The following is a 15,378-nucleotide window of genomic DNA, read 5'->3' as shown; positions in this document are numbered from 1 at the left end:
TATTTATAATACTAAAATATTCTTCCCAAATCTATTTAGGCCCAACAACTTATTCTTCTTTCTATTCTAACCTCCAATTTATTCACACTAATAATCCTCATATTCTAATAAATAATATTTCTCTACTAATTATATAATAATACACCAAATAACAAATATATATCTATAACAATTAACAAATATATTATGCTAGTAAATACCAACATATAACATAACAAAATATCGCTTAACAAAATATATTAACTAAATTATAAAAATACATCTAATCTCAACAAATCATATATCCCTCATATACATCATATAAATATATAAATATATTCTAAAACTAATTAAAATAATTAAATAGAAAGGAGGGCGTCACCAGAATGAATCATTTGCCAAGAATGTCTTGGATTCATTCAGATTCAAATGTTGAAATTGTTTTAGCATTGAGAATAGATAGATGTCCTAGACTCATGCATTTTTTTTGCGAGTTTTATAGTTATTAGTATTAGCTGATCTTCTATTTTACTGCATCTTTTTTTGCTATAACATTTCAATGGCATATTGTTTTCCACACTCATGCATAGAGTTTAAACTATCTTCAAACCAAGGAAAAATCAATCAAAGTCCAATTCTTGGTTTTATGGGTTCTGTATGGACTAACTTCTAATTACTTACCTTTTGACATCAAGGTAACTCCTGATTCATTTAATGGATTAGACTAAGTGTTTATCTTTCGGAATTGAAGTTATTGATATAGAATTGTGTTAGGAATTATTGTTCTGATCATACTTATTTGGAACAATGAAGTGCTAATATCATGAAGCTGTGTTTTTTGTAATGCCATGATTGACAGTAGCCAAATCTCATTATTAATTGTTACCAGGAACATTAAACAGATCATACTTATCAGGAAGTTGTTTTAGATTTTACCACCTCTTGTTAAGATTTATTTTTTGCCCTGCCATTTTTGACAGTAGACAAATCTCATTACTAATTGTTTACCTTTGACAACAACCAAATCTCATTGCAAAATGAACTATTGGAATGAAGAATCAAATGAAGACGATGATTGTTGTAATGTTTCAAATTTGTATTGCACTTTATATTATATTATCCATTTGTAATTTTAATGAGTACTTCATGTTTAATATATATTCCCTACATGTATTTTTATTTGAATATTGTGTGATTAACAATAATATTAATCTAGTAATTTTATTGTCAATTAATAAAAAAAAATGAAGGATGAAAAACTAAATAAATGTAAAATTTGATAATATTAATCTAGTAATTTTATTGTCAATTAATAAAAAAAATGAAGGATGAAAAAACTAAATAAATGTAAAATTTGATGTATATACATACATATACAAGCCTATTTTGGTCTTTTACACATCTAAAAGCAATTCTGACTCAAAACATCGAAACAACATTTTTCATACAAATCACTTTAGTTTTGAAGGTAACCAAACATAAATCACTTTACATTCAACTCACTTTTAACCAAAATCAATTCTATCAAAATCAATTTTTTCCACCGCACAACCAAACACACGCTAAAAACAATAGAGAGAAAGAAGAAAAGAGAGAATAAAAACACATATGAGTATGAGAGAGAGGGTTGTTCCAAAAGTTGTCAAAAAGTAGTTGTACAAATATCATTTCTCATTCAAAATTATGAGTCTCTATTGTCAAGAAGTGATTTTAGTTGTACTCAGATGTCCATTAAACTAAAGTCAATAATAGTGCGGTCATTTCCCTCCGAGTAATGATATTTGTACATCCATTGAATGACAACTTTGGTGATAATATTGTTTTTTCTCTTTTTATTGGTAAAAAACAATGGAGAGAGAAAAAGAAAGAGAGAGGATAATAACAACATGTGAATATGAGAGAGAAAATTGTCAAAAAGTCGTCGTACAAGAATAATTTCTCTTCCCCTCGTGATACAACAAAACAAAAACTCACAAACCAGCTTTTAAAAAAAAGCTATACTGATTGGGGTTAGTCCAAAACCAACCTTCAATATCTCTCTCTCTCTGCTGCGGCGCACATAGCAGCCATGGCGTCGTCGTTTTCTTCATCCCTCTCTCACTTCTCTCGCATTTCACTATCCAACTCCCAACACGACAACTTCAACAACAAGATCCCCGCCGATTCTCAATGTCGTCACTTCCTCCTCTCCCGCCGTTTCCACTCTCTCCGGTATCTATCTTTCTTCCCTTCCTTTCAATTATTAGGTCTTTCCGTAGCTTCCTGCTTCACAATTTTTCTTCCGTTTACTTCCACTGATTATGATTAAACTTATGTATTTAATTTTAATTATGTCATAATAATGAATCAAATTATCAGCTGAAGTGAGAATTTGAAGTTAGGTTTATTCAGTTAAGTAGAATGGAGTGTGTGTATATGTTTAAACCTTCTGTATTTTTTTATCAATTAATTCATGTGGTTACTGTGATTTTTTTGCATCAGAAAGGGAATTACGTTACCTTGGCGAAGAGAGTCACCGAGCTCTGGGATATGCGCTTCACTTACAGGTTTGTATATATGCTTGCGTGCTGGAATTTTTGCTAGGTATTTTGAAGAAGAGAAGACTAGTGTAATGTTCTGTTTTTAAATGTTTATTTACTGCAGATGTTTCGGTGAATGTGGCAGTGGAGGAAAAAGAGCTTTCGAAAGGAGACTCTTGGTCTGTTCACAAATTTGGTGGAACTTGTATGGGAAGCTCACAAAGAATAAAGAATGTTGGAGACATAGTTCTCAATGATGATTCCGAGAGGAAATTGGTGGTTGTTTCTGCAATGTCTAAGGTGACGGATATGATGTATGACCTTATCAATAAGGCTCAATCACGTGATGAGTCTTATATATCTTCCTTGGATGCTGTTTTGGAGAAGCATAGTGCAACTGCACATGACATACTTGATGGAGAAACTCTCGCTATTTTCTTGTCTAAGTTGCATGAAGACATCAGCAACCTTAAGGCCATGCTTCGGGCTATATACATAGGTCATAGGCAAATCAACTCTTTCCCCCTTTTGAATAGTGTTTATTTTTTCCCCCAAAAGTCCTTTTATTTTTCTATTTCTTTTACTTCCTTTTCTTAGTTCTTCTATTTATTTCTTTCAGATATCCTGATTTGCATATAGGATTTTATCTTACTGTCTTCATTTCTTTTTAAGTTGGCATTGATATCTTTCACTTTTTTACATTTTATATGCATTGCAAATTGCAATAGTATTAACGTAAAGGTATGTTGCACTATGCAAGGCCCTGAAGTAGTTAGTTAGAGTAGTTATGCCTGAATGGTCAAAGCTTGGAAACTTAGGATATAAAAGGAGGCATTATGATTTGTCATCTGTTGGGAATTGAGTGTTAGTTACTTAGTTATATTCTATAAAGAGAAAGTTCTATATGAAGGGGAAACCCTTTGAAGGACAATTTTATCCTTAGGTAGGCATTATGATTTGTCATCTGTTGGGAATTGAGTGTTAGTTACTTAGTTATATTCTATAAAGAGAAAGTTCTATATGAAGGGGAAACCCTTTGAAGGACAATTTTATCCTTAGGTTCTTTGTTTGTAATGTGAATAATTTTTGCAAGGACTAAAACAAAACAACAAACACATGGTATATCTGAAACGACTAAAAACAATTTTTTTTTTTTTTTTACAAAGACTAAGAGCAAAAAAATTTATGTTTGAGGATCAAAAATCATTCACTGTTGTATGACATTGTTGTTAATGATGAATTTATGCATTAAGGAATTACACCATCCGCCCAACTAACATTCTTAATACCTTGCAGCTGGTCATGTGACAGAATCCTTTACAGATTTTGTTGTAGGACATGGGGAATTATGGTCTGCCCAGATGTTGTCTCTAGTTATTAGGAAGGTATGCTGTTTTGCTTAGAAAGATATACTTTTTCCCCTTAAAATATCTATCTTGAGCTGATTGTATCCTTCTTTCCTTATGGTTCTGCAGAATGGAATTGATTGCAAATGGATGGATACAAGGGAAGTCTTGATTGTAAATCCTACTGGTTCTAATCAAGTTGATCCCGACTATTTGGAATCCGAGCGAAGACTTGAGAAATGGTACTCTCTGAATCCATGCAAGGTAATTATTGCTACTGGATTCATTGCAAGCACACCTGAAAATATTCCTACTACATTGAAGCGGGATGGAAGTGATTTCTCAGCAGCAATTATGGGTTCTCTATTTAGAGCTCGTCAGGTCACAATTTGGACAGATGTTGATGGTGTGTATAGTGCAGATCCTAGAAAAGGTTTGTGCTACTCCCTAATTTAACAATGAGTAGATTATGAGAATTTTTTCAAGTAACCAAGAATGAGTTTACCTCAGATATATTGATGTTTTTTTGAATGGTATGTTTGATTGTCTTAGCATGAAGTTTGTATTTAATATAACAATGATATCTTCTTTCTGCAGTTAGTGAGGCTGTGATTTTGAAGACATTGTCTTATCAAGAGGCTTGGGAAATGGTGAGTTGGACTCTGGAAATCCCCTATGCCCCTTGTGCTTACCAAAATTAATGATATTAACTCTCAAACTGCATGTTGTACAGTCTTATTTTGGAGCTAATGTTTTGCATCCTCGCACAATAATTCCTGTGATGAGATATGGCATACCCATTTTGATAAGGAATATTTTCAACCTTTCTGCTCCTGGGACAAAGATATGTCATCCTGTTGTTAGTGATTATGAAGATAAGTCGAACCTGCAAAATTTTGTCAAAGGATTTGCAACAATAGACAACTTAGCTCTTGTAAATGTTGAGGGGTGGGTGAGCCTTGAATTGCGATTACTTTAACTATTAATAGTTTTCATTCGTGATGCTTTGTGACTTCCATTTAATTTAAGATATTCTATAACCTATACCAATCCCCCAAGCTCAAGATTCCAACATGCTTTTTTTTTTGTTGCTTTTTTTGGTTGCAGAACTGGAATGGCTGGTGTTCCAGGTACAGCTAGCGCTATTTTTGGTGCAGTAAAAGATGTTGGAGCTAACGTTATCATGATATCTCAGGTGCACTTTGGAACCTTTTCTAGATGTTGACACTGATATATATATATATATATATATATATATATATATATATATAAATTTCTCTGTCCTCATTGACGACTTTTGTGTAGGCTAGTAGTGAGCATTCTGTATGCTTTGCTGTGCCCGAGAAGGAAGTAAAAGCTGTTGCCGAGGCATTGCAATCAAGGTTTCGTCAAGCTTTGGATAATGGGCGTCTTTCTCAGGTGCTAAATCCGATTCTACATTTTTACTGTAACCAAATACAAGTAACATATTTTATTACTGTGACACAAGTGGTAGATACTTGGTCCTTTAACCATTTGGTTAAGGGTTCCATCCCTCACTGATGCGTATGAAAAAACATATGTTGGCAGAAGTCAACCCCTTAAATAAATTTTTACCTCAAGGGATTAGTCTCCACAACTGTGTGCGGAGGATAGCTTGGTTTATCCAAAAAATTGCAAGTTTATGTTCATTTGTTAAGACAGTTTTTTTTAATGGCAAATGTTAGTATGTTATTTGTTATGTTAGTATTTTTCTCCTTTGCTAGGATTCGAATCCTAGATCTTTGACCCCTTAACTCCTCTAATCCCTTAGCTCAACCAAGTGAGCTACCCCCACCCTCCACCCCCATAGTTAATATCAAAAATTTAAAATTTATCATTATATTTATGTGGATTCGGAGAATAGATGAACCAATTTTTGTGTCGTTATCCCAATTTGTTGAAGAGGATAAGAAATGTGAAGTCATGACTATTTCGTCTGATATATTCTATCTTTGTTGTGCGAGCCTTCTCTAAATTTTCCCTCTAAATGATGATAATTGTATGTTGTGGTTAAAATAAATATTCAAGTTATATATAAACTTCCAACTATGGTCTAGAAAAGAGGTTACAATTATCAGTGGTTCAAACATAAACTGATGGGACTAAGAGACACTGTCGTGTCTTGTGATTCTTTCTAGATTGATGAAAGAGTCAAAGCATTTTTATGAAATATCAAGCAAAATGGTCAATTGTGAACTTGTTGTGAGGTGCTGAAAGTTTTGTTAAACGATGGTCATGGCAGAAATCTGACAAGATACCATATAAAGCTGGGTGTTATGGGTTTCATGTGGCGGTCACCGTTCTCATGGTACCTAAGGTGCAGCTGGTGGAATTAGTGGAAGTAAAATTATAATATATAACTAAATTTATACCATAAACATTGCAAAGTATAATTATTAATTTTTCACATTGGTTCTAACTCATCCTTACAAAACTAATTTATAAGGTGATTGATGTCACTCTTTATAAACTTATCTTATCTTTATTCTACGTGGGACTTGGGTTTTTCCCAATACACCTTTCACGCCCAACACTATTAGGCTTGATGCGTGGATATAAATGGTGGGTGACTCAAATCAATAGACTCTGATGCCATATCCTTAGAAAACCAGTTTGTAAGTTGAGGGGTGTTACTCTTTATAAATTTATTTAAGACCTTTTCTTTATTCTAAGCTGGACTTGGTTTTTCCCAATAATGATAAAACAGACAAAACTAGTAACATATGTTGAGATCAATAAACTAAAAAGTAAAAACATATCGTGGTAATAAAATTCACAAAACATATCACAATACACCAAAGGAAGTTTTATGTCAATGCAGCACATTTTTTTGGGTTAATTTATATGCTTATTTCTTTTACTTAATTCTCATGAAATACAATCTTTAGAACCGAGTCTTTTCATTTTGTTGATAGTCTCACATTCGATGTGACGTGGTATGAAAAAATGTTGATAAATGGGAGACATCTCTCACTTTACAAGCCGATCTTCTGTGACTGAGATAGGTCTAACCCAAATTCTAAAATGGTATCAGAGCTTATTCTAGATATGTTGGGCCACCCACGTGCCCTTATTAAGACGCACATGTGATTCTCTAGATGTCCCGTCCTAAGCGTGAGCCGTGAGCGGATATGTTGAGAGTTCTACATTGGAGGTAATATGACCTGAAAAAATATTTATAAGTGGAAGACCATCCCACCACCCTGCAAGTCGGATTTGTAGGGTCGAATTTGCCCTAACCCAAGTTGAAGACATTTTTTCTGTTTCAATTGGTATATTTAATTGAACGCTTTTGAAATTTTAACATTTTTAAATTTTTTTTATCTTCATTTTATTCTAAATTTTGTAGCACCTCTCAGGTTGCCGTTATCCCAAATTGTAGCATTTTGGCTGCTGTTGGCCAGAAAATGGCAAGTACTCCTGGAGTTAGTGCCACCCTTTTCAACGCATTGGCTAAGGTTAGAAAATTATTCTCATCTTATAAGAATGGCAGGATGTTGTTTTGGTTGGAATCTTTTTGCATATTTTATTATTTCTTTTAACTTGTTTATCGTCAAACTTGCTATTAAACAGGCCAATATAAATGTCCGTGCCATAGCACAAGGTTGTTCTGAGTATAATATTACTGTTGTTATTAAGCGAGAGGATAGTATAAAAGCTTTACGGGCTGTCCATTCCAGATTTTATCTCTCAAGAACCACCATAGCAATGGGAATTATTGGACCAGGGTTAATTGGGAGCACTCTACTCGATCAACTAAGGGATCAGGTGCAGTTTCCACATACAATTTCATTTCATTTTGGTTCTGCCCCTGTATGTTTTGATGTGTATTTGTCTTTTACAATCCTTTGTGCGGAATCAGTTACTCTATTTTCTATCATACAAAATTGCACTTGAGCAAAATTATGCTTATAATTGAAAAATAAAGTGACAGGACTCCCAATAGAAATACTGTTTTTCTGCAGTTAGTTAGTGTCAGTTAGGATAAAGTGACATGATCTCCAACTTTCACCTCCAAGTAAGAAATGCTTCGGCTTTTGCTATAATTGCATTCCATATACTCTGTATTGCTTCTACTCAGGCAGAAGCCATACACTTCTCTAACGCTTGCCTCCAATTCTCCAACCTCCCATTTAATTTTGCTCTCGACTCTCCAAGTAGGACTATATCATCTACAAAAAACATGCATCTTAGTGCCCTTGGATGTAGTCCTATTATAATGGGAAAATCTTCTGTTGCCCCACCCCGTGTCCTCATACATGTTCTTAATAGCTCGAATATAGACTAAGAAAAGAGACTAAAATTACGGAAGCGTACTGCTTACAACGACATGTGATGAAGCGATAGCAGATGCATCACAAAGACTTGCACTTAGATTTCATTGATTTGGAGAAGGTGTGATAGAATGCCTAAAGAGACTTTGTGGAAAGGGGTAAAGACCGCCTATATTCGAGCTATCAGGGATATGTATAAGGGCCCCTCGAAAATCTTGTACTGGAGCACCAGATAGACACTTAGTTGTTGAACGACCCAAAAATAGATATGTAATTTCGGAAAAGTTTGAAGGAGTTTAAGCAATGATTCGACTAAAACACTTTGACCAGGCGGGGAAAACACATCAAGATGCGCTACCAATACATTGTGCAAGTCACCAATAGTGGTAAATGTGATTGATTGATAATAAAGTACTTGATACCAGGCGAGTCTAATATTTCAATCAAGGCAAACCCTAATGTTATTTTTTTTTTTTGGTAGATACCCTAATGTTATTTTTAGTGGTGAATTTTAACATCTTCAAGGAAGTTGGCATGCGAATATTGGAAAAGGATTTGGGAGCAAAGGAAACATCTAAAGCTTCAAGTATAAAGGAAGCCGGAGAAAAGGACATTCACATAATAGATATTGAGTTGTAATGTCATCATTGACGGGAAACGAACCACCAAAGATGATTCCAAAGGCACCAAAGTTCCATCGCAAAGACCGAGGGAGATGAGGTTAGGCCAAGCGAAATGAGAGAGGGGAACAAAATAGGTCTCCACCGAAGGGTAAATTGGAGAGATTCAGTTCTACAAGGAGGGTTCCAATGGCGGTGCAGATCCACTTGTCGGCTGAGAGTGGGTATAACATGTCAAAGAGAGAGTAGGCACACGACAGACCCATCTTCCGAATGTCGTGGTATTTACTAAGAGCAAGCAAGACGTTTTAAAAAATAGTGAAGGTTTTCAACATTTCTGAGTTGTACGAACAAAGTAGTGGGATTCATCGTAGAAGTCGAAAACCTGGAGATCCTTCCAGAGATGAAGATACGTTTGAGAATATGGCTTAAAGGCATGTATTTTTGTGGGGAGGAAGGAAGAAATATGACAAAAGAGTAAGTCCGCTAAACTACTTGGTTTGTAAATGACATTGTTTCCTTGGCCATTTGCGTTTCAGTGTTTTGTTGTGGAAAGAAAACAACTGAAACACAAATGGTAGTAGAAGCCAACACCATTGACATAACGAGTAGTTTACTAGACGCACTCTTTTGTCATATACTTTCCTTCCTCTCCTCGAAAACATATGTCTCTACAATGAGCCTTGTATCTCATAAGTATCTTTATCTCTTGAAGAATCTCTAGGTTTTCGACTTCTACGACGCATCTAACTATCCGTCCGTACAACCCGAACTGTTGAAAACCTTCGCCGCTTTTGTCAACGTCGTGCTTGCTCTCCCTAAATCCCACGACATTCGATAGATGGGTTTCTCTTGTGCCTACACCTTCTCTGTTGACACGTGGATTCACACCGCCATTGTTCCCCACCTTGAAGAACCAAATATCTCTTTCCCTTTGGTGGAGACCTATTCTGTCCCTCTCTCTTTCACTTGCCTTAACCTTGTCTCCTTCAGTCTGTGGTGGAATTTTGGCGCCTTTGTAACCCCTCTTTGGTGGTTTGTTTTTCGTCAATGAAGACGTTATAGCTCCACTCCTATTATGTTGATGTGAATTCTGTGGATGGTCCTTCTCTCTGGTTGTCCTATCTTCTAGATTTTTCCTTGCTGCCAAATCCCTTTCCAATATAATATTGGGGGTTGCCTTGAAATATTAGACGTGTCCAACCTCAAGTACCTTATTATCAGGCAGATCAAATTTAGCACTTGGTGATTTGCACACTGGACTAGTAGCGCATCTTGGTGTGTTTTCCCCGCCTGGTCAAAGTGTTTTAGTTTAATAATATCTTATGCTCATCCAAACTCTTTTCGAAATTTCATATCTATTCTTGGGTCATTCAACAACTAAGTGTCTACTTTGTGCCCCAACTACAATTTGAGAACCTCGATGGCATGGCGGGATTTCCCATTGACTGTTCCTTAGTGCCTGTTTGCAACGACAAAATTTCTGATACTGGCAGAATAATGTTTGTTCAAATTCTTTTGGCTTCACCTAAAAGATGACATTGGGGGCTAAACACATAAGTATGTATCCATCTGTTTTTTTTAGGTCTAAGCATCCATCTGTTTTACAATGAGTGTTACTTCAAAAATAATTGTTTCAAAATAAATGTAATTTTCAATGTGATATTTATTATTATATTTTCCGACTGTACCCTCTAATTAATACTATGTACACTACTCTCGGCGCTCTATATTCAACTTTGCATTTATGATGGTGGAGGGAAACACACCAATAGTCAATAAGGACAATCTGTTAAAATGACTATTCTTTTTCTTCTATTTATTGTAGGCTTTTCTAATACTGTGCCTATTTTGATCATTTGACTTCAATACATAGTAGTCTCTTGATGTTTAATATGGTATCAGAACCTATCGAAAGATTATTGCTGAGCATTTTATCATCATTGGATTAATTTCTGATCTTTGTGTATTTTATGTTATCTTTTTTAAGATTAGTTTTCAAATTTCTTAGTTATAATCAAGATTTGTTTTCCGGTTGGAGTCTTGTATTACTTACTCTGTCCCAAATTATGTCACTTTGACAATTTCACACTAATTAAGAAATATAGTTAATTTTCTATGGGCAAGAGAATAATGAGTAACTTTACAAAATTATCCTCCATTAATGGTATGGAAAAGAAAAATGAGAAGACTTCGTATTTAACGAGGTTGTGATGATAATTGATCAAGAGTTCAAATTCTTTAAACGTTGTGCCAACTCATGCATAGATGATATTGTGATCGTAATTCAATTATTGTTTCTTATTTGAGATATTTAGTTGTCTTACTCCAACATTCATAAGTATCTCCAATTCTCATGTTTTTTACTTGTATTAATAAAGGTTTGATTTGATCTGTTTGAAGCATTTTACATCCCATGCTTAAATGTGATGCTGGCAATCTGACTTGCTAAACATAGTCATTTGGATATTTCATATTTGTTACATACCAGAAGGCTTCTTGAAATATGTGGCAAGCTCATGCAACAGTTCATTCAATGCAGGCTTCAGTTCTGAAAGAAGAATTTAACATTGATTTGCGTGTAATGGGCATAATTGGCTCAAAGTCAATGCTTCTCAGTGATGTGTAAGTGAAATCATTCTGAACTGAATCTCTCTTTCTAAATGATACATAGTAAACCTTTGTTGCCTGCATACATCTTAGAGCAATTTTTATGTGAGAAAGATAACTTCATTTAAACTTTTCCCTTCACTTTTTAAAGAAGTACTATTGGTTATTATATATCTTTTTTTTTTTTTTATATATATATTTCCATAAAGAAGAATAGTATTAGAAGGAACAAAAAAGTATAAGGGAATTTCCCTTAACAAAACCAAATAAAGGCAAAATATATTTCCAATCCTTCTGCATGTCTAATGAGAAAAATTAGCATTAGATATTGAGACCCTTAAAAGAATCAAAGAGAAAGCATGAGAACAATCCTTACCCAAAGTATGTTGATTGCAACCCCCCCCCCCCCCCCCCCACAAAAAAAAAAAAAAAATCTGATCATAACAGATTACCTACTAGGACATATGAACTTAGTTGACATTTTAGGCTTCAAGCTATGTGGATATGCATTAGTTTCACTAAAAATGATGTGCAATGTCGCACACGCATGGCTCAATTATAAATTTTTTTAATTTGTCTGTTTTAAGTTAAAAATGTATTAGTTTCACTAAAAAGTGATACCTGGTTACTTTTGGGAACCCATGCTTCTTGCTATGAGTGATTTTAGGGTTTCTACTTTAGTTTCACAACTCTCACCATCTGAAGTACTTTAAAGTTCTTGACAAGAGGAATTCGTTGGTCAATACTCATGGAGCTACATTTTCAAAATGCATCATCATATGATTTGTTAGCTTACGGCGTTGTTGAACAAATTGGTTCTTGTTCAAAATTTCATATTGTAATTGCTCTTTGCAGGGGTATTGACTTAGCAAGGTGGAAAGAACTTCGGGAGGAAAGAGGAGAAGCGGCTAATTTGGAAAAATTTGCTCAGCACGTGCATGGAAATAATTTTATACCAAACACGGCATTAGTAGACTGCACGGCTGATTCTGTCATTGCTGGCCATTACTATGATTGGTTGTGCAAAGGAATACATGTAATTACCCCAAATAAGAAGGCAAATTCGGGACCACTTGAGCAGGTAAAGTAATCCATAATGTGTTTTTGATGGATATAATATACTTAGTTGTTTCTGACTTGTCTCCTGTAATTAGTGCTGTAGATTTTTGAAATTCCAAACCTATTTTGTCATCTCGTATGCATCTTTCATTGTATTTCAGCATTTTGGAATTTTGTTACCTTGACACTGAGTGATGTTTCATCATATTTCTTAGTTACTAGTATCTAACATGAAACTTTGTTGTTAGCACAAACTAGAACAACAAACGATTGTAAGAATTGAGCTGAGGATCATGTTCTTCTGATTGGACTATTACTTTATGGACTTCTTTTTATAATACTTTTTAAAATTTGTTAAGTGCAATCCTTCTTCAAGCTTCAGCAGCTGCTGCTAGTACATGTCACTTCTTTTGTTTCTATCATAGTTACCACAAATTTACTTCTTTTTCTCACCTTTTCTCTCTATCCAGTATTTGAGGTTAAGAGCTCTCCAGAGGCAATCCTATACTCACTACTTCTATGAAGCTACTGTTGGAGCTGGTCTTCCTATAGTCAGCACTTTGCGTGGCCTCCTTGAAACTGGAGACAAAATTTTGCAAATTGAAGGCATATTCAGGTTCGCTGTTACATATTATTTCTATTTATTTATCTTAATTTGTGACAGTATTATGGTATCGTTAATCCATGTAGTTGACTTCACCTAGTCGACTATATATTCAGGCTTTGATTGGTGCTGTAGTATTTGTCTTAATTTGTGGTTTGGCACCTTAATTCTCAAACTTTGAGACTTAAAATGCTCTTTTGCTAAATGTCATTTGTCCACCCTCCAGCAACTGTCCATTCTATACAGGAAAAAAATTAAAATATTTTTTCAAGTATCAGTGCCATTGGCATTATTGGTTCATCTTTAGCCTTTACCTTATTGTATTTCCTGTGACTCTGCAGTGGGACATTGAGTTACATCTTTAATAACTTTAAAGATGGCCGGGCTTTTAGTGAGGTAGTTGGTGAAGCAAAGGAAGCAGGTTATACCGAGCCTGATCCAAGAGATGATCTGTCTGGAACAGATGTTGCTAGAAAGGTACTTGGTGCCAAATTGTTTTCAAATGTCAATGAAGCCCCGTTGTGCTTTTGTCATCTCGAGTTTCAATTTCGTTTGGCTTTTGTGACTAGGGCTGTAATTTAAATGTTCCAAATTAAATATCTGGGTTTTGAGGTTGATTTGGTTAAGCTTGAATTTAGTTGCAGCCTTGAACTTAAATTAAATCCATATATACATCTTTTTTGGAAAAAAATCCACTTCTATATATCAACTTATCAAATATTTGAGCTCAAGCACAAATATGATAATTTTAATATTGAAATACTAATTACAAAGAGAAGACTTGACTGCAGAAATAAAGCTAGTATGTTTAGGTAGTATTTATATTTTTCATGATAAATAAATGACATGTAGGCTTAATTACAATGTCAATTTTGGTTCATGACTGTGGTTATTCAAAATCAACATCACAAAGCTCTGTTGTTGTACAGGTGATAATTCTCGCAAGGGAATCTGGTTTAAAGCTAGAGCTGTCTAATATTCCAATTGAAAGTCTAGTGCCAGAACCACTACGGGTAAGAACCAATTTCTATAAATTATGCAGTTCATGGTATTAGAGTTATGCCAGAACCAATTGCTTGACATGGCTGTTTTGATGATTTCATTCAGGCGTGTGCATCAGCTCAGGAGTTTATGCAACAGCTACCAAAATTTGACCCGGAGTTTGCAAAGAAACAAGAAGATGCTGACAATGCTGGGGAAGTGAGTAACTCAAGACAGTTTATTCTTTGCTAAAGCATCTAAAGAATAGTTGCATAATGCATATACTACTTTGTACATGCATGATACATTCAACATAAGATTGACATTGTTAATATTTTGATGATACCATATTACATACATTATTTTCTTGAAATTAAAATTTAAGCCTACAAGCCAAGAAAAGCAAGGTTGAAACGTTATCCTGTCAAACTTAATAAAAGTAGAGTGCTCACAGGTTGGTAGGGAAGCAAATTTAGAGTGTTTGGACCCAACTCACCTAAACTTTATTTCATAAAAAAACAGAAGCAAGTTTAGATATTTCAAAGCAGCCTAAATTTCTATAATAGATCTGAAGTAAAAGTGTAAAAGGTAGACCACAAGCTGAAGTAAAAAGTGTTACCGTTGACTTATGTTGGATTGGCGGGTGCTAGCTTGTGTCTTTTGCTGTTATTTGATAGTCGACAATAGTACCATTAATTATGTTTTTCAAGATGGCATCTTTCTTTCTCTTTTTGATTCTTTTTTCTCTATTTTTGATATCATATTTACATTTGAGTTTGAGCTTCCTATGTTTGTACTTTGTAGGTATTGAGATACGTGGGAGTGGTGGATGTGACAAATAAAAAAGGAGTTGTAGAGCTGCGAAGATACAAGAAGGATCATCCATTTGCACAATTGTCGGGGTCAGATAATATAATTGCATTCACAACAAGAAGGTATAAGAATCAACCTCTGATAGTTCGCGGGCCAGGAGCTGGTGCTCAAGTCACAGCGGGTGGAATATTTAGTGATATTTTACGACTTGCCTCATATCTAGGCGCTCCATCATAGATGTCATTCTGCAACCATAAAATTTTGTAATGTCGATGTTCCTCTCTTGAGTTGTTTGGTAGGTTATTTGCTTATTGTTGTAATCTTATAGCAGTGTATGCTAGCTTGTTTATCTTGTATACGGGAATAAAACCTGTCTCCATTAATCTTGTTTGGGAGTCGTATTGTAAAATAGCAAACAAACGTTATAATTTAGACTGTCTCGAATAGGCATTTTAATAATTTTGGTGTTTATGCCATCCATATCCTGCAACAACCCCTCCACCACTCACTGCAAATTAATCCTTCATGCTTCATTTTTCTATCCCTTTTCTA

General features: G+C 34.7%; 1 protein-coding gene across 1 annotated transcript; it reads left to right on the top strand.

The window, feature by feature from the left end:
- The first annotated feature begins 1,935 nt into the window (after positions 1 to 1,935).
- LOC146933218 (bifunctional aspartokinase/homoserine dehydrogenase 2, chloroplastic-like) lies at positions 1,936 to 15,285 on the top strand. Its single transcript, XM_085704962.1, has 18 exons — positions 1,936 to 2,190; positions 2,461 to 2,525; positions 2,623 to 2,997; positions 3,795 to 3,883; positions 3,974 to 4,277; positions 4,442 to 4,494; positions 4,578 to 4,792; positions 4,952 to 5,039; positions 5,150 to 5,263; positions 7,225 to 7,323; positions 7,439 to 7,633; positions 11,302 to 11,384; positions 12,225 to 12,450; positions 12,899 to 13,044; positions 13,374 to 13,509; positions 13,962 to 14,045; positions 14,140 to 14,232; positions 14,818 to 15,285. Exons 1-18 carry the CDS (start codon positions 2,048 to 2,050, stop codon positions 15,061 to 15,063), a joined length of 2,754 nt encoding a protein of 917 aa, XP_085561088.1. The 5' UTR covers positions 1,936 to 2,047; the 3' UTR covers positions 15,064 to 15,285.
- The last annotated feature ends 93 nt before the right edge of the window (positions 15,286 to 15,378 follow it).

Source organism: Medicago sativa, chromosome 4 (assembly GCF_051527215.1).
Source record: "Medicago sativa cultivar Bolivia chromosome 4, Bolivia_mono, whole genome shotgun sequence".
Lineage (NCBI taxonomy): Eukaryota > Viridiplantae > Streptophyta > Magnoliopsida > Fabales > Fabaceae > Medicago > Medicago sativa.
The sequence above is the reverse complement of the archived record's forward strand: the minus strand, read 5'-3'. Positions and strand labels throughout refer to the sequence as shown.

What these genes read in the sequence shown, in the direction of transcription:
- LOC146933218 (XM_085704962.1), top strand. Translation starts at nt 2,048, where the DNA reads ATGGCGTCGTCGTTTTCTTCATCCCTCTCTCACTTCTCTCGCATTTCA. An exon ending in CAAATTGAAGGCATATTCAG is followed by an intron (nt 13,045 to 13,373) that starts GTTCGCTGTTAC and finishes GTGACTCTGCAG; the next exon opens with TGGGACATTGAGTTACATCT. An exon ending in ATGCTGACAATGCTGGGGAA is followed by an intron (nt 14,233 to 14,817) that starts GTGAGTAACTCA and finishes TGTACTTTGTAG; the next exon opens with GTATTGAGATACGTGGGAGT.